A 16,816-nucleotide genomic window follows, 5' to 3' on the forward strand; every position below is an offset into this window, starting at 1 on the left:
GATCCCCAGTCACCAGCAAGACAGAGCAAAGCTTTAACAGTCACACATAAAAAATTGATTCCAATATAATTTCCTCTCTTGTACCTCAAGTTGAGAACAGATTTTCAGGGTGCTGGGTTTCCCCCAGGCAGGAGTTCCTGCACTCATCCCAATGCCAGTATCACAGACACAGACATTTCAATCTTTTAGGGTAAGGCTGATGCTTGTAAGATGATGATTCCATGATGCTAGGGATCACTGAGCCTTTATATCTCAGCCAGGTGCACCCACACTGCAGTTCACCTTTATAGCTTACGGAAATGCGTTAAAAAAACAGGATTCTGTAACTCAGCATCAGTTCACCAGACACCAGCTGTGTCTGAGCTAGTCACAAGCCTGTGTTCTGAATAATTTTCTTATCTATTTGCACATAATACAGAATCACGTTTCTACATTTAGCTGAAAATCAATCAAATAAAAATTATGAAAAAAAGATTTGTAAAGGGATTGAGGAAAGGTTACTTTTAAATTACGTTTCAAATTCAGTTCTGAGAGGATTTGGTTATCAAATCCCAGACTCATAACTCTCACTCACGAAGCATACCATTCATTTTCTAGTCAAATAGGATTTGAATCATCTCACATGTAAGAAAAGGAACAGCACAATGCCCTCTGTGCAGAGCCTGACCCTGGCACACACAGGGTGGGATGCTCAGGAATGCTCCCACAGCAGCAGGGCCCAGCCCAGACTCTGGACACCACAAGCCCATCACTGACCTCTCCATCGCTGTCAGATATGACAATAAATGCATCCACAAAACTGCGCTTCTTCTTGGCGTCAGCTGGGTTCCTCTTCTCTTCCTCCTCTTCCTCCCCATTCTGACCTCGAGAGTCCAGGCCCTCCGTGGGCTTCTTCCTCCTCGGCATCCTTCACTCTGAAACAGAAGGGAGTATTAAAAGCCATTTGTTTCCTTCTGATTCAGATTGAGCCTAACAGCCATCCTTTTTTTTGCTATTTTTAGGCAAACTACCCCAGGCACTAGAACCTTATTACAAACCATGGCGGATTTACTGTTACTGGGAGCCACATGTACAAGTCACCACTCACCTAGTTTAGAATACTTCATTATAGCTGATTGCTAAAAAGGGGTTTCAGGGGAACAGCAACACTGACCAAAGCCACTCCCTTGCTCCAAAGCTAGGAGGCTTTCCTCTTAGCTTCTCTTCTTAAACCTCCTCAGCAAACTTCTCTGAAGCATCACCTCACAGCAGGTCTCCCACCCTCCAACAGAATGCCAACCTCCCCCTCCTCTGCCCCACACCTTCACCATCCTGGTGCGGAACAAACCAGGCTGTGGCAGCAGATCAAGCTTGCATGCTAGAACAAGAAGCCACCAGAGCATGGCCATGCTGTTTTGCTTTCAGCACAGCAGCTGTGTGGAAGGGTGCACCAGCACCAGGAGAAGGGAAAACGCAGGCAATGGCAGTAGGCAGGCTGGAAACAAGACAACAGGTTTCTCTCACAGCCTGGATTTCAAAATGAGCATCAGCCTCCGGAAGTCCTCTGCGCAGACATGCCCAAACCATTTGTATTAAAGAAGGCACTTGACAAACAGGGAGGAACCTGCTGAGTGTTATTAGTGCAAACCTGAGTGCTCTATGAAGAGCACAACTGAGGGCAGGTGCCCACACAATGCAAGCTAGTCCTTCAGCATCTCCTTTCCTTGCCAGCCCGTAAACTGCTGGAGAGTCATGCACAGCCAGCACTAGCTGCTGTGATCAATAAGGACTGAGAGAGAGGATCAGGAAGAGATCTCTGCAAACAGCAGCAGCAGGACAGCACATGGAGTTAAAACACCCTTTCCTGTCTGTGTTTACCATTCGGCAAAGAACTTGACAACAACATTCAGTGCTTCCTGAACTATGATCTAGAAGAGCCTTACAAGCAGGCTGAGCACGATCAGCTCTGATTAAGTTAGAATTAAACATGTGCAGAGCAGTTAAGCAACAAGCCCCTCATCGCACATTGGAGAACTGCAGAGCTGGAAATGCAAGTCAAGTTGGCTTGTCCCCAGACCATTGTCCTTCAACAGGATCATTCTGCCTTCCTTTAAGATCACTGAAATAGCCCAATTGTGCTGCTTAGATCTAAGAGCAACAAAGACCCCACGTTACCCAACACAGAGTCAAATCCTCCTCTGTAACACCACAACATTACAAACAGCCGCTGTGTGCAGACATACTAATGAGCCAGAAGTTCAAAATCCCCACCAGCGCTGAGAAGAGCAGTGCGCTGCTCCATCTACAGTCCGAGGCAGCGAGGTGAAGCCGAGAGAGGAACACGTGCATTCCCTCCCTACTATCTGCAGCCTTCAATAGCTCCTGTAGCCTCTTTGCCTCCCTTCCTCTGCAAATACATGCACACACATGCCCGGAGACAAAAGATGATTATCCTGGTGAGTCATGACTCGCACAGAAGGTTTGCTGAGCCCTCTGAAGAAAGAATATTGTACCAATGGCATGCACCACTCCAGGAGCATCTGCAACCACCACTGCAGTCCACAAATGTTGGTCTGTTCAGGAAGGGGAAAATAAAAGCAAGCACTGCTTTTGAAAAAGCACTGGCTCCTGCAAAACAAAGCTGTTTTGCTCCAGTTGAGCTGAACTCAGCTCTTGTTGGAATATCCTCATTATGCTTCATCCATTTTTTATCTTTTGCTCCCAAGAGTCTCTCTGCCCTCTGCCCAAGCCTCACACCCAGCTGCCCAGACCTTCCCCCCACAAAGGGAGTCCACCGAGGTGGGGAACACTCGCTTATCAGAAGAAACACACAGAGGTGTTTTGGCAGGATGGTGGGGAAGAGCACTGGAGAGGTCCACACCTCCAGTACAAGAGCCTACACAGGGTCGCTCTGGTTCTGGAGGCAGCCTCTAAACCTTTCAACCACCGAAACAAAAAGCAAACAGCAACAAGCAACTGCCACATTGTTGTTGTTTTTTAATTCCATGCTGGTATCAGTAGCTCTCTGACTCTGTGATACATCTTCTGCCTTATGCACTCTGCTAAATAAGAGATCACTGAGAAATATCAGCTGGAGTTATGATGAGTCACCTACCTTCAACATTTAAAGGAAAGGAAAAAAAAAAAAAAAAAAGATGTAAGAGATGTAACCACACAACTCCCACACTGCTTCTGAAAATGAAGGGACTTGTGGCAAAGAGAGTCTCTGGAAATGTAACTAAGGGAACAAGACAAGTAAGAGATCACTTGTAGCTGTGCTAGTCTGAGGCTGTGAGTAGGAGAGAGCAGTAACAGCTTTTATTAGACAAGCTGGTAAAGCTGAGGGAAGAAAACGCACATCAGAGCACACCCCTCCTCTTCAGGTAGGGAAGTTAAGCACAGAAGCTGTACTTTGCTTTTAGCACTCTGGGCATGGACAGTTGTTAGTACCTGAAGTGACAAAACCTTGCTTTCAGGCTCAGTAAAAAAGGGCATTAGGACTGAATTATCTAAAACTACCTTCACAATTTGGCTCACAGACTCACTTTCCAGTTATCTGTTGGGTTGGGTTTTTTTTTTTCCAACTCTCAGTTTAAGAGAATTTCTTTGTAAATGCTCTGACAGCAAAGGTGACCTCCTGACAAGGGACTTGCACATGCCACGCTTGTACAGTTACATTTTTTGGGATATCCTTGAAGATCCCCAACTTGTGATTATTTGTCATTTTCCTTCTCATCTATCATTTTGATGAATCAGAAAGCAATTACCGACAGAATAATTCTAAATCTTGACACTGCAGCTACAGACCTGCCAAGCTGTGACAGCTTGAAAAATGCTTGAAAATGAAGCCAAAAATGAATGACTCTCATCCCCGGATGAGTTTCTGAGCCATTTGAGACACAGGCTGTCACTTTGTAAACAACTCTCCCCACCTCAGGATAGAAGAGGCAGGATGCTCCCATGTTCAGGCAGGTCAGCACCACATGCCTCCCTGGAAATATCATCCCTGGACCCTCAGCTCGACCCAGCAGGCAGGGCCCAGGTGATGCTCTGCAAGCAGCAAGAGATGAGGGCTCACAGCAGCCCGGGGGGAGAGGAATTGTTTACAGAATGTATCCATTTATAGAACTAGCTTTTCACAAGGAGGTACGCAGGGACCTCAGAGGCCAAGCACTGTGCATCTCAAATGCTGTTGAGCTTCCCGGGAGACGCTAACAGCTCATCTGCCCTCCAGCCAAGCCCAGGCATGTCCTGCACACAGCACCTCTCCCTCCCCCATGGCCAGGCCCTGTGGGGAGGTGGGAGACAACAACGCTCTCCCCAGCATCCACCCAAGGTCCTCCTGTCCCCTTCCCAACCCACGGCCCTCGGGGACAGAGAGGAGGGCTGGGCTGATGAGGACAGGGTCAGGGCTACGAAAAAAGCACCGCTCTGAGAAGGAGGGACAGGGGTGATGGCCCAGGGGAGGAGGGTCAGCCATAGTGGGGGTTAAACAAGGGGACCCTGATGGGGCAGCCCAGAAGAGAAGGGAGCCAGCCCTGGGAGGATAAAACAGGAGGGGCAGGAGCTGGCCCTGGGGCCTAGCCTGGGGGATGCCTCAGCGAATGGGGCCAGGACAGAGCTCTGGGGGGTCAGTTTTGGGGTGCCCTCCCCAGGGAAGGCGCTCGAAAGAGGCAGCACTAGCAGGGCATCCCCCGGGAAGGGGCGCAGCCCTTAGAGGGAGTGACACTGGGGTGTCCCCGCACCCCGGGGGAGCGCTAGCGCTGGGGTCCGGTTCCCGGGTCACCCGGGGCGGGGGCTGTTGGGCACGCCTGGGGAGCCGGGAATCCCGCCGCTGGGAAAGCCAGCGCCAGGAGGAGCGGGGAGGGGGTGGCCGCCCTGCCGCGGAGCCCCGCGGCGGATGGGCCCCGGGCGAAACGGCCGGTCCCGCGGAGCACAGGTACTCACCGGGCCCGGGCCTCCCGCCGGCCGCCCCGGTGCCGGGTCTCTCACCAGCGCTTAAGTCGGCGGCAGAGGCCTCATTGCCCTCACCCAAGATGGCGGCGGCGGCTTCGCGGCGCGTCACGTGCCCGGCGGGGCGGTGAAGCGGGCGGCGCCATGTCACGGGCGGGCCTGGCGCCGGGGGCCCGGACGCCTCGGGAGGCACTGGCGTTGTCGCCATTTTCTCAGCCCGGTGCCGGACGCCGGTTCCCCGGGAGGAGGCGAACGCGCTGGGGGAAGGTGCCTTCCGGCCCCTGCCTGCGAAGCCCCGGTGCCTCAAAAGCCACGGCTGCGCTTCGCACCGTCCCCGCAGCAGCCGCTGCGTCGCTGCGACGCGCAGGGAGCGCCGAGCCCGGCGGGGCTGACGGGCGGTCCCCGGCCCGCGCCGCCCTGCCCACAACCGACATGGCCGCCTCCGCCTCGCGGCGCGGGGGCGCGCGGCGCTCTCGCGGGAGGCCGCCCCGCCGTTGCCAGGCGCAGCGGGGCGCGCGGGCAGCTCTCGCGAGAGCGGCGCGAGGCGGCGGCGGGGGGCGGGGCTGGCGGCGGCGATGGCGGACGGGGCGGGTAGCAACGGGGACGCGGCGGGGCTGCCGGTGGGCAGGGAGGCAGGTGAGGAGCCGGGGGGCGGGGGCCGAGGCGCGGCCGGGCCTCGCGGGGGCCCGGCCGGGCGGTGACGTCCCGGATCTGTCCCCCCGCAGTGGAGCGGCTGATCCGGGAGAACGGGCACATCTTCACCGAGGCCCAGTGCAAGGTGTGCAGCGCCCTGCTCATCTCCGAGTCCCAGAGGCTGGCCCACTACCAGGTGAGGAGCGGGGGCCGCTGCCGGGGGGAGCGGGGAGCGGAGCAGGGGGGCAGAGGGGTTTCGGGGGTCTGAGCAGCCGGGCGGGTGGGTTTGGGGGGGGCTGGGTTTTGCGGTGCTGAGCTGCGGGGTTTCAGGGGGCCGAGCTGCCAGGCGGGTGGGTTTTGGAGTGCGGAGCAGCCGGGGGATGAAGGGATTTGGGGTGCTGAGCAGCCGGGCCGGGTGCTTCTCTCTTGCTTTCTCCAGAGCAAGAAGCACGCCAACAAGGTGAGGCGGTACCTGTCCATCCATGGCGCAGAGGAGCTCTCCCACGGGAAGAAGATGAAGCTGGATGCAAAGCAGGTGAGAGCAAGACTGCAGGACCCTGCAAGCCGAAACACCCCCGAGCAGGACCTGCTCAGCAAAAAGCTGTAGTGCTGGGCACCTTTACAAATAAATGAATAAAACCACTCCTGGGAAGGGGTCTTGTGGGAGCTGAGTTGCTTGGTGGCTGGTCTCTTGTCGGGCCTTGTCTCAGCTGCTGCCTGTCCCATTTAAACAGCTTGCATGAGTGTGTCTTCCCCATTTAAACAAAGGCACGTTGCCTTTTATTGATAGTCTTGTTTGAAAGGACCGGGAAAAGTGAGTGGGAGGGACAACTTATCAGGAATATGATTGCATAAGCTTTACTGTCACAGAGAGCACTTCGGGTTGACTGTCTTCTGGAGTTCTCTTTCAAGGGCGACCTTTTTTTTACTTATTTAAGCTTCCTTGGCCAGTAGCTGGAGCCTGTTGGTCAGTGAAGGTACCACGTTCCACTCAGCCATCTGTCTGCCCCGTGACGCATTTGGGAAATAGACTCTACTTTTATGATTGCTTCAGTTTTAATCCCTAACTCTCCAGCATGCGTGGCAGGGGGTGGGGGATGAAAGCATCGGATGCCTTTGCACATAGTGTGAGGCTTAGGAACTGCTGCCGCCTGCTCCGCTGGCATCGTGTTGCAGATGACCCAGCTGATAAAGATGTTTGTGTTGCTCAGTTCACACCTTGCCAGAGTATAAAGCTGCTTGTTCCAAGTCTGGCAGCCACACGCTTAACCTTGTCTGTAACCCACCCAGCCAGGGCTGCCCCTCTGCCTGCAGCGCTTCGCTGACGGATTAAAACAAGTGATCTGCTGCAAGAACACTCCAGTGAGGCAGAGGATGGTGCTGCATCATGGAAATCCTAGGCAGTCACACTTCTTCAACTTAACATCCATTCTGTCTGCACAGGACAGCAAGCAGGAGAGCAGCAGTGGGGAAGACAGGAACAAGTGTTGTCCCATCTGCAACATGACCTTTTCCTCTCCAGCCGTGGCAACGTCTCACTATTTGGGCAAGACTCATGCCAAGAACATGAAGCAGCAGTCCCCTAAAGTGGAAGGTATGACCCTGTGAGCCTTCGTGTTGTACTGAGGGGCTGTTCAAGCTGAACAAAAAGTTTAGGGGTGTCATTGGACCCCAAGTGTAAGCTCTGGTGAGGATGTTCCTCCTCTTTAGTGTGAAACAGAGTAAGCTAGCAGTGCATCTCCAGAGACGTGGCCTCTCTCAGCAGCCTCCTTGGTGGGCTGGCATTGGCTAAAATTTGTGTGTTTTTTTATTTTGCTTTGTTGAGGAGACATGGAGCTTGCAGCAGTGTTGTACCCATCCCTGTGTGCAGGGTCTAAGAAAGGGCTGCTCTTCGGGGAGCAGGATGTTAAGCTGTAGAAGTGGCTGTCACAAGATAGGATGCTCACTAAAAGTTTAGAGGAACTGAAGTGACTGATGGAAACTGCTACGGCAAATTCGTCAGAGCTGGTCACTTACCACGATGTAGCCTCTGAGGTTCAGGGGCTTGTGAGCTGCAGATGGCTGGGGACTGCCAGAGCGTAGCTGGGAAGCATCCATGTGTGCTTGTCCTAACCTTGTGCTTTTCCCATGGCACCTGCTCTTGGCTGATCTCATAATGGGATAATCCCAGTAGACCTTGAGTCTGACCTTTGTGTCCCATCCTCTGCCAACAGTTGGAAGGGCTCAGTGGGTGGAGAGAGAGACCCTCTGTCCAGGGCAGGTAGGAGCAGGCAAGAGCCTGAAGTGCTGTAGCCGGTCAGGACGGAGGGAGAATGCAGCCTTGGAGTTCATCTGAGGATGGCACCTCTGAGCTAGGGTCTTCCAGGCAGGAACTGTTTATCCTGGAGTGTCTTCATGGCTTTGCTAGGTTGCATCTGCACAGCAAAATCACCTCTGGGATCAGGGAAGCCCATGGGCTGTTTTTGCTCTTTGAAGCCCTCGCTTTTGGGTATGAGAAGAGCCTTCAGGAAAGGGTGGATGTTTGTGTGAGTGCTCTGATGCATACCTTCCATTTCAGCAGGAGAGGAGCTCTCTGGCCCTTAGAAGGTTCCTCACTCTGGTCTTTGGTACTCCATAATGAGAGGGTGCAGGTTTCTCCATCAGAGGGGAGAGCTGCCCCTCTGTGTGGATTCACTGCATCACACCTAGTCCCATTTGTGCTGTTTCTCAGGCACAACTCATTGTGACTTTGGTTCAGGATCAAGTCCTGCAGCTGCGTCTTGTGTCCAGAACCCACTTGCCTTTGCTGCACAGGGTGCATGGGTGATGACAAGAACTCATTCATGTCCAGTGTTTCTTGAATACAGCCATGCTTACATTAACTCCACTTAGGAGAAATGTGCAAATCTGTTTTTTAAACCCTGCAAGTTTTTCTGGCCTGCTCTGACTTGTCTTATCACATGCCTTTCAATTCTGTCATGTCAAGGGAAGAGGTAGAAACAATGTGAATTTATCTAGGTGTTTTATATTTTCTGTCTAGCTTTGGGTTTTAAATGTGGCATTTTGGTTTTGGGGAAATAAAATTACTGTTTTTTTACCTCTGAGTTCTTCGACTAACCAAGGGTTTGGATTCACCTTGCAGAAGCAGTGTCCCCACAGAAACATCCTGCTAGCCTCCCCACCTCTACCGTGTCTTCTAATGAAGAGAACAAGGACATTACTGACCCAGACAAGTTCTGTAGCCTCTGCCATGCTACTTTCAACAACCCCCTTATGGCAAAACAGCATTATGTAGGCAAGAAGCACAGAAAGCAGGAGACCAAACACAAGCTGATGGCACACTACGGCCGAACCCCTGATGCACCAGCGTCGTCCTTCATGGGTGAGTTCTCAGCAGGCAGGCTAATAAATAGCTGGAGAGCAGGGTGGGAGAGCAATGGTATGTGTCTGATAGGTCTTTGGGCGAGAGAGTCCATGCAGGGAGAGCAGAGGAGAACTGCTCATGATGGGGATCTTGATTATACACCGTATGATTGATTTGGTAGATTTTGTAACCCCCTGGCAGCAAGAGAGATTTTAGACTGTAGCTGCTCGTGACAAGCTTTGGGTTGTGTTTTGCAGTGTTGTCTAATGGGGGACGTGTCCTTTTTGTTCTCTGCGTGGATAATCCAGGGATTTTGGCCAGTGCTGTTTCTGGCTAGGTGGATTGCATCCAAAATGGAAAGATAAAAGTAGTATTTGATGCTTCAAAAACGTCTTTGGAGGGGACTAGCCAAAGATGGAAGAAATAGGTTTAACTTCACCTGCTGCTTCAAAGCACATGAAAGCCAAAGAAATTTCTCCCTCACTGCCTTTCTGCCTCTGTGTGGGCACTTCCATCTGATGAACTCGTGCAACTCTCTCTGGAGCAAGCAGGAATGTGGAGGGGGGCAAAGAGCTATTAAGGAGGAACTTCAGGCAGACAGTTAAAACCCATTTGGTTTATGATCTGCTACTTATGAGCACTTTGACTTGATGAGAGCCCTTGGAGTTCAGTGAAAGCATTAGGAGCTCACAGTAAATTCCCTTGTTCCTCCCAACAGCCTTCTGTTGCACCAGGAAGTCTAGTACCTGCTGGATGTTTGAGGTAAATAATCAGCAGACAAATCATCTTAAAATCTTCTTCAAGGGCTTCTTTCTCTGTTGTAGAAGCCCACACAAGCAGATTAATTATTCTACTTCTTTGCAGGCCACCTTTAGATACCAGTAGCACTTATGAGAAATGAGGCTCAATTATCCAAGTAATATTCTCTCCCACGTTGCGTAGTTGTGTGGGAGCTGGAGAAGGTGCTTGATATCTAGCATTACCCATCTGCTCTTTACCTAATTAGCAGGGCCTGATGAATGGTTCTGCTTTCACATGACTCAGACACCTACAGTGGCAGGAGCCCCAGACTGGGTCAGTAGCAGTGCCCTGGCCTGTGTGAGGGATATCTCCTCTGGAGTGCCAGCAGAACCACAGCACCTATGGACATCTCTCCATGGCACTTCAGCTCTTCAGGAGAGGCTTCAGAGCCTGGTCTGTAATTGAGGTCTGCTCGGCTCTGATGGGCTGCAGACAGGGCTGTTTTTCTCCTGCTCACTTTGCCCGTGTCTGTGTGCCAACAGCCATGCCTGTCCCTGAACTTCTTTTGGCTAGGATATGTCTGGCAGCAGGTAAGGATGTGTTCTCCACAGCACAACACCATGGTGTTTGTCTGCTTAAAGTTCCTCTAGGAACCACCAGTTTGGGGTGCAGGAGTGCAGTTTGGACAACTTCATGCACCTTCCTGTTGATCAGATTTGCAACAGAGAGATCTTGACCTCAGTCACACAGGGGGGCAGACCTGAGGGCTCCAACAGCTCCTCCAGCCTTTCCCACCTGAGTCCAGCTCTGTTTTGAGAGCTGAATGTCTCGCTTGAGTCCACAATCTCTCTGAGGTGCAGCAGGCAGGTGGGGAAACATCTGCCACAACATGCATTGTGCTTCTCACTCAGTATTTGCCCTGCTCTGCACCCCTGGAGGAGTCTCCTCTTTCAACTTAAGGAAGTGTTTTCCCTGTGAGACTCCCAGGCAGAGCCCTTCCCCAGTAAGCCAGAATTCAGGAGCACATAATGTCTTAAGGACAACTGCCAGGATTTTCCCCTGGTAGAGATTCCTGTGCTGAGCTGTGCTGCTGTACTTGGCTGTTTGGTATCTGTGACCTCCCAAACTTTAATGCGAGCTGGAGTTGTCACGTTACACAAAACCATTGATCTGTCTAGTACGACTATTGTTGGAAACTTTTTTTTTATTGCAGTTAACTGATACACTGACTATAACCAAACTGCTCGAGGATAGAGCTTAGTATCTCAGTTGGCACCTCAGTAAGGCTTAGCAGAATGCTGCAGTGTGGAACTGGACATTGTCTGTAATCTCGTCTGGCTGCTTTTTTTTTTTTTTTACTGAAACACTTGAAGCATACAAATGAAGTCTCTCCCTCGTTTTTTGTTATGGGATGTACAGATCAGGAGTAGTGGGAATTTGGGAGAGAAATGGAGTTGCAAAGGCAGTATAGCATCATGTTTGGTGTCCTAATCATAGAATGGTTAAGGTTAGAAGGGACCTTAAAGATCATCAGGTTGCAACCTCCCTGCTATGAGCAGAGACACCTCCCCCTAGACCAGGCTGCACAAGCCTCATCCAACCTGGCGTTGAACACCTCCAGGGAGGGGGGCTTCCACAGCATCCCTGGGCAACCTATTCCAGCACCTTCCTACCCTCATGATGAATAATTTCTTCTTGATGTCTAACCTAAATCTTCCCTCTTTCAGTTTAAACCATTACCCCTTGTCCTATCTCTGCCCTCTCTGGTGAAAAGCTCCTGCTCAGCTTTCCTGTAGCCCCTTCAGGTACTAGAAGGTGCTATGAGGTCTCCCTGGAGCCTTCACTTCTCCAGGCCGAATAGCCCCAACTCCTAATGCTGAGACTTTGACTGTGTCTGATATTATGAACTGTTTATAGGAAATGTGTCCGTTTTGATAGATAAACAAACCCATGTTCTGACAGGAAAAGCTTTCCTGGCTTAGCTATTCCCTCACAGTGACTGGCTGATACATGCTGGGGTAGTGGGATCCTGCCTCCTCCCTGCCTGGTCAGGCTATTGACTTGCTATTTGTCTTTGTTTAGCAGTTGTTTAACACATCAAATGATTGATTATCTCACTTGTTTCTACCTCAGGCACCAAGTTGTTGGCTAGCTGTCTGTGCTAACATTGATGTCTGTTTCAGCTGGGAAGGGGTACCCCTGCAGCACATGTAACATAGTACTGAACTCCATAGAGCAGTACCAAGCTCACATCAGTGGCTTCAAACACAAGAATCAGTAAGTAACATTCTTGTCTAAGTGTGTTTCCAGCCTCACTGTTCAAACCGGTGGCTTAAGTAGTAGTCAAAATGCAGTTTTGAATGTGTATTGCTATCTGACTTGCAAGCCGAGCAGCAGGGTTTGTGCAAGCTCGCTGGTTTTGTCCTGGAGCCCGTTCTCGGCAGCTCCCTCTGCAGACAGCTCTGGGCTGCTGCTGAGGTAGAAGTGCTCTGCAGTTGTTTTTATTCGTGGTGGTTCAGCTCAGTGTGGACCTTTGCAACAAGCACATCCAGCCTTACACCCACTGAACACTGTTTCTCTAACAACTGAGATTTTAAGTTAATTAAAGACATGCTGAGTGGAGATGTGCTTGTTGTTCTACTCTCTCCTGAGGTTGCTTGTCTTAAAATTTGGTATGTAGTCAGCACACTCCAGAAACCCAGACTATATTCCTGAACTCGCTCTCACAGCTGGTAAGTTAAATAATGGCATCCCTGCATATATTATTAACCTGAAAAACTTAGGCTGCCAGATGATTAATACCAAAAATACTTGTTCTGGACACTGTCAAAGTTCAGATCTCTAATTTCAAAGCCTTTGCTAAAAGAGGCTCAGTAATGAGAGCTTCTTACAAGAAAGAGGTATTTGGAAACCCTACCTGAAGTGAGTACAGACTCCTAGCCAAATTTCTTGGAGAGGACAGGAGGAAAACTGAAATCTCTTGTTGCCTATCTGTGAATTACATCCCAGGAAATTTCCGGCACTTGACCAGCACTGCCAGATCAGTGAATAGCAAGTATCCCATTCTAGAAGAGTAACATTGAAGATGTTCCCAGCACACATGCATAAGTGCTCCCTTTAAGGACATGGATGTTGTCCAAGTTTTTGCAGCCAGACAGCTCCCTTTCATAAAGCTGCTTCTGGATTCAGCCATTCAGTCCTGTTCCAGGCCAGCTTCTGCAGTCTGAAGGGAGCCAGGATACTTGTTTTGTAATGGAAGCTCTTTACCAGTCCTTGAGCTGTGCAGTAGCTAATTCTGCCATGCTAAATGGGTCTGTTTACACACATGCACGGAGGGCAAGGATGCACTTGGAAGCTCTTCTGGCAAGTTGACTTGGCTACAGTAGGCTGTTGCTCTAGTGACAGCCATGCTTGCTGAGCAGTGATTGCAGCTGGCAGATGTTTGAGCACTTCTGACATTGTGTCTTTTTTCTTCCTTCACTTCCTCTTGCTCCCTTCAATGTCCAGGATGCCAGGAGCAGTGCCGGTTATCGGACCGTTCGCACCACAGCAGTACGTCCGGGAAGAGTCAACTGCCCCAGGAGGCTACAGTTATTTCAGCCAAGACTTCTAGAGCAAGTTGCAGCACTGTTCTTGGAGTTGTTGGTGGCCCAAGAACACACATCCTCTGCCAGCCCACAATGGTTTCATTATCCCTCTGGATAAGCAAAGCTCTACCCTCCTGTATGCACCCGTTGAGCAGAACGGGGACTGAATCTGTCAGGAAAATGATCCAGCTGGAAGAGACTTGGCAGACAGCAAATACTTCACTCCCTTAGAGTAGTTTTCGTTGTGTAATTGCTTCCTGTGAAGGTGGGTGCGGTGTGAGAGGAAGTGTGTATCTGGTATAAGGAGGGTTTGGCAACAGGCTGGTGGTAGTGGCCACCTCCTCCCTTACCAGAGAAGGAATGGATTCCTGCACCTGGAGGAGCAGCATCCCATGCTCAGAGGTGGCTTTTGCTGGAGTAGAACTCCTAGACCATAGTGAGCAGTGCTTTTGCTGCGTGGATGGGACACGGTGCAGGTTGCCTGGCTTTTTACAGGCCTAAAATAGGAAATAAGCAGCGTGGCACCTCTTTCCATGCCTCCTCCAGCCAGGTTTTTGTGCAGAATTTCACAGGGCACTGCTTGACCTCAGAGCCTTTTGCAGCACTGCAGCAGTTGGTTCTAGAGCTGGGTTGTTTGGGGCTGTCTAACAGGTAGGGACAACTTCTGGTGTGCTAACTGCTGCTGGTGGGAGTGGAGGGCTGCGAGGGGGTTAGAGCTCCTGGCTGTCCTCAGCCCTCTGCTCTGAGGATTTCCATGTGGAAGGAAGTAACTGTTTAGCCTGGTTTCCTATGGAAACAGGTGTACATGGTCATTCACCGTGTGTCTTTACCCCTTATGACTTAAACCAATCTCAGCCAAACTTGGCAGCAGTGGAGATCTCCAAAATCTGAATGCAATCAACAGAGGGAGGTAGAGCACGGTGAGTTAATCTCAAATTCTGTTGGGTTCTGCATGGAAGTGCAGCATTTTCCCTACTGTCACCAAAATACTCTGGGGAAGGAGGGTTTTAAGGGAAAAGAGAAGTAATAAATGTAGATGCAGCAGAAAACTGTAGTATAACTTGGTTGAACCTTTAGCTGACTAAAAATCTACAAATCCTTTGGAAACCTTTCATTAGTCCTTCATTAGACACTACTTCCCCAGCCCTTTCTTCAAAGTTCTTACTTATTTGTACCATCCTGGAAAAGGGATGTTCTATGTTTCAAACCCAGAAATTAAGACTGATGGTCTCTTCATGGTGCTAATGTACTAGAACTGGTAGAAAAGGCCCCAGAAGGAAGGGCAGGCATCTGAGACTGCTGTGCATTTTGGACAAGTTCTTTAGATGTTTTGCCTTAAGCTAAGGCCTTGCCTGTTCTCTGCTAGCCCACCGCAAGAGCCATGTGCACTGGGCTGGCCTTAAGCTCAGAGCCAGTGTTCCAAGCTGGGCACCCTGCTGCTTTGTCCCAGAGTCAGTGCTTCTGTGGAGCTGAGACTGTGCTAGTCCGTGGCAAATGTCCTGCTGTTTTTCTTCCACGGAGCAGGAGGGTGTGGATGTGGCCCATCTGAGGACGTCCCTGGCTGGTGGTGCTCCATGGGGCTGGCAGGAGGATGGATGATGGCTCTGGGCACACTGTTCTGCCAGGGTGGGCTGAGCCAAGCTGCTGCCTCCTGTTGTGTGGCCCAACAGCTGCTGGAGGGTGGTCTGGGGCCCCTGGCTCCCAGGGCTGGGTGCCAGGGGAGCAGCTGATACCTTCATGGCACTTCCAAAATCTGGTCTTTGTGCTGGTCAGGTTAAGCAAGGAGAGAGGGAGCTGGTTGCTAATCTCAGTTCTTGGAGTGAGTGCCTTCCCCACTCCAAGCTGTGCATGAGCTTTTTTTTTTTCTTCCCCCTGCACAGAATCTGCCATCTTCCCTTAGGACAGGCTCCTGCTGGTCTGGGTTCGCCTTCCTAATGTTTTCCAGTCTTGCTCCACTGCTGAGGTCTGACCTTAGTCTCCTGCTACAGAGGGAGTCCTTTTAAACCTTGTGAGATGATCAATGAGCAGAAAATCGCAATGAACTGAAGGAAGCTTGGTGTGCCTGGTAGCCCTGGATGGCCTCCAACTCCAATGTCTGCTGCTTAGCTCTTGTCCCACTGTACCAGGGCAGGTACCCGCTAGATGTGCAATGCATCGACACCAAGAGGGATCCATTTCCAGCACTGCCCAGTCTGGTGTGTCACTCCTGTCTCTGTACTGACAGTTTTGACTTCCCCTGTACACAGTGTTTATGTATCTGCTGTTTCTCTAAGGTGAAGCTCTCCAAATAGAGTGTTTATTACTACTTTTGGGTGCTATCTCTCTGCTAGAGCCCTTCCTGGGATTTTGCCATACTGCAAAGCAAAGGGCAGGATGCAGACACCTTTGAAATACTTGGGTGGGACGTGGAGGTTTATGTTTCCATCTATCAGCCTTGAGACTCTGCTCTCATCCCATGGTACCCTGGGGTCCAGACGAAGCTGGTAAGCACCTTCCTGTGTGCTGCTCTGGCAAGTCAGTGTGGCCTTAGGCATGCCATGGTCACCAGGGGCAAGATAGGACAGCCTGGCCCAGGAGACTGCCGGCACTTCTGCAAGCTGTGCCGAAAACATCTATGACTGCCACAGGACACTGGACTGTTCACTGACACTGCCATGGCAGCACAGGAATGGCATCATGGCAGGCATACTCTGCTGCTGTCTGCTCGAGAGCAGCTGGCTTGCAAAGGTGGGCTCAGGTGCCCAGGACAGGCTGTCCTGCCCCTCCATAGGCCAAGCTGTGGCAGAGCACAGGCAATCAGTGTCCCCAAGAGCAGTGCAGGGCCCTGTGCTGGAACTGAGGGTGGCACTGCCATCATTCCTGTGGGTAGTGCTGGGAGGGACAGGCTGCATCCCTCTCCCGTGACGCACAGCTCTGCCAGGGCAGTGTGCCTGCCGCTGCCAGCCTGTCCCTTGCTGACCCCTTCCAACCTTGTGACAGGGCTATGGGGTGCCTGGCAGCTCCTGGCCCTTCCTTGGGTGCAGGTGCTCCCTGGGGCAGGTGCAGGGGAGGTGGTGGTGGCTTCTGGGCTGCCTATACCCCTGGCATGTCCCCTTCCCCAGCAGCAGGGTGGCTGGCAGCAGCTGTGCTGGGGCAGCCACAACCAGGTGGCCCTGCCAGCTGCACTGGGGCTGCAGTGGCCATAGTGGGTCTGCTGGCCCCGTCTCCTTGCTCCAAGAACAACCCAGGCTGATGCTGAAACCACTGGTATCCCTGCTCTGCTCGCTGCCTGTCCTTCTGGTGCATGGCTCCTGGTGGGGGGTGGGAAGCAGCCAGCACCCATGGGCACCCCTGGGCACAATGGGAATGAAGCTGGAGTCTGGCTGTGGGGCCAGAGCCATCCAGGTGCCAGGGGAGGCCAAGGATGGAGCATGGCCCTCGTCCCCAGCCTGCACCCCAGCCCAGTGCCCCTGCCCGGCTGCGGGCAGGGCTGCCAAGTCCTGCTTCTCCCTGCCGGCTGCCTTTGCCGAGCCCCTGCGCCTTCCGGGCTGGCAGGCGCGGTGCAGGGCACGGAGCCACCCCCAGCCACGTCCCCCACGGA

At 51.8% G+C, this 16,816-nt stretch overlaps 2 protein-coding genes across 11 annotated transcripts in view; one reads left to right on the top strand and one right to left on the bottom strand.

The window, feature by feature from the left end:
• The window catches only part of UIMC1 (ubiquitin interaction motif containing 1), a 38,464-nt gene extending 33,454 nt beyond the window's left edge, over positions 1-5,010 (bottom strand). For all 8 annotated transcript variants that reach the window (XM_051631282.1, XM_051631289.1, XM_051631281.1 and 5 more), the window contains exons 1-2: positions 4,927-5,010; positions 757-914 (exon numbers count right to left, since the gene is read on the bottom strand). In XM_051631282.1, coding sequence (XP_051487242.1) covers positions 757-906 — 150 coding nt within the window. In that variant the 5' untranslated portion in view covers positions 907-914; positions 4,927-5,010. The remainder of the gene's footprint in view (positions 1-756; positions 915-4,926) is intronic.
• A 495-nt stretch (positions 5,011-5,505) lies between these two features.
• On the top strand, positions 5,506-15,541 carry ZNF346 (zinc finger protein 346). Of its 3 annotated transcripts, none has more exons than XR_007890812.1 (8): positions 5,508-5,568; positions 5,658-5,761; positions 6,005-6,100; positions 7,009-7,159; positions 8,687-8,926; positions 11,833-11,926; positions 13,157-13,501; positions 15,117-15,541. XR_007890812.1 is itself a non-coding variant. In XM_051631401.1 (7 exons), the coding sequence occupies exons 1-7, from the start codon at positions 5,508-5,510 to the stop codon at positions 13,260-13,262; spliced, it is 852 nt and encodes a 283-aa protein (XP_051487361.1). In that variant the 5' UTR covers positions 5,506-5,507; the 3' UTR covers positions 13,263-15,541. The 3 variants fall into 3 exon arrangements, 1 of the variants encoding a protein (XP_051487361.1); XR_007890813.1 differs by lacking the exon at positions 15,117-15,541 and adding an exon at positions 9,627-9,670 and having other exon boundaries at positions 13,157-13,247; XM_051631401.1 differs by having other exon boundaries at positions 5,506-5,568; positions 13,157-15,541.
• Positions 15,542-16,816: the final 1,275 nt, after the last annotated feature.

The sequence above is a fragment of the Apus apus genome, chromosome 13 (genome assembly GCF_020740795.1).
Source record: "Apus apus isolate bApuApu2 chromosome 13, bApuApu2.pri.cur, whole genome shotgun sequence".
Lineage (NCBI taxonomy): Eukaryota > Metazoa > Chordata > Aves > Apodiformes > Apodidae > Apus > Apus apus.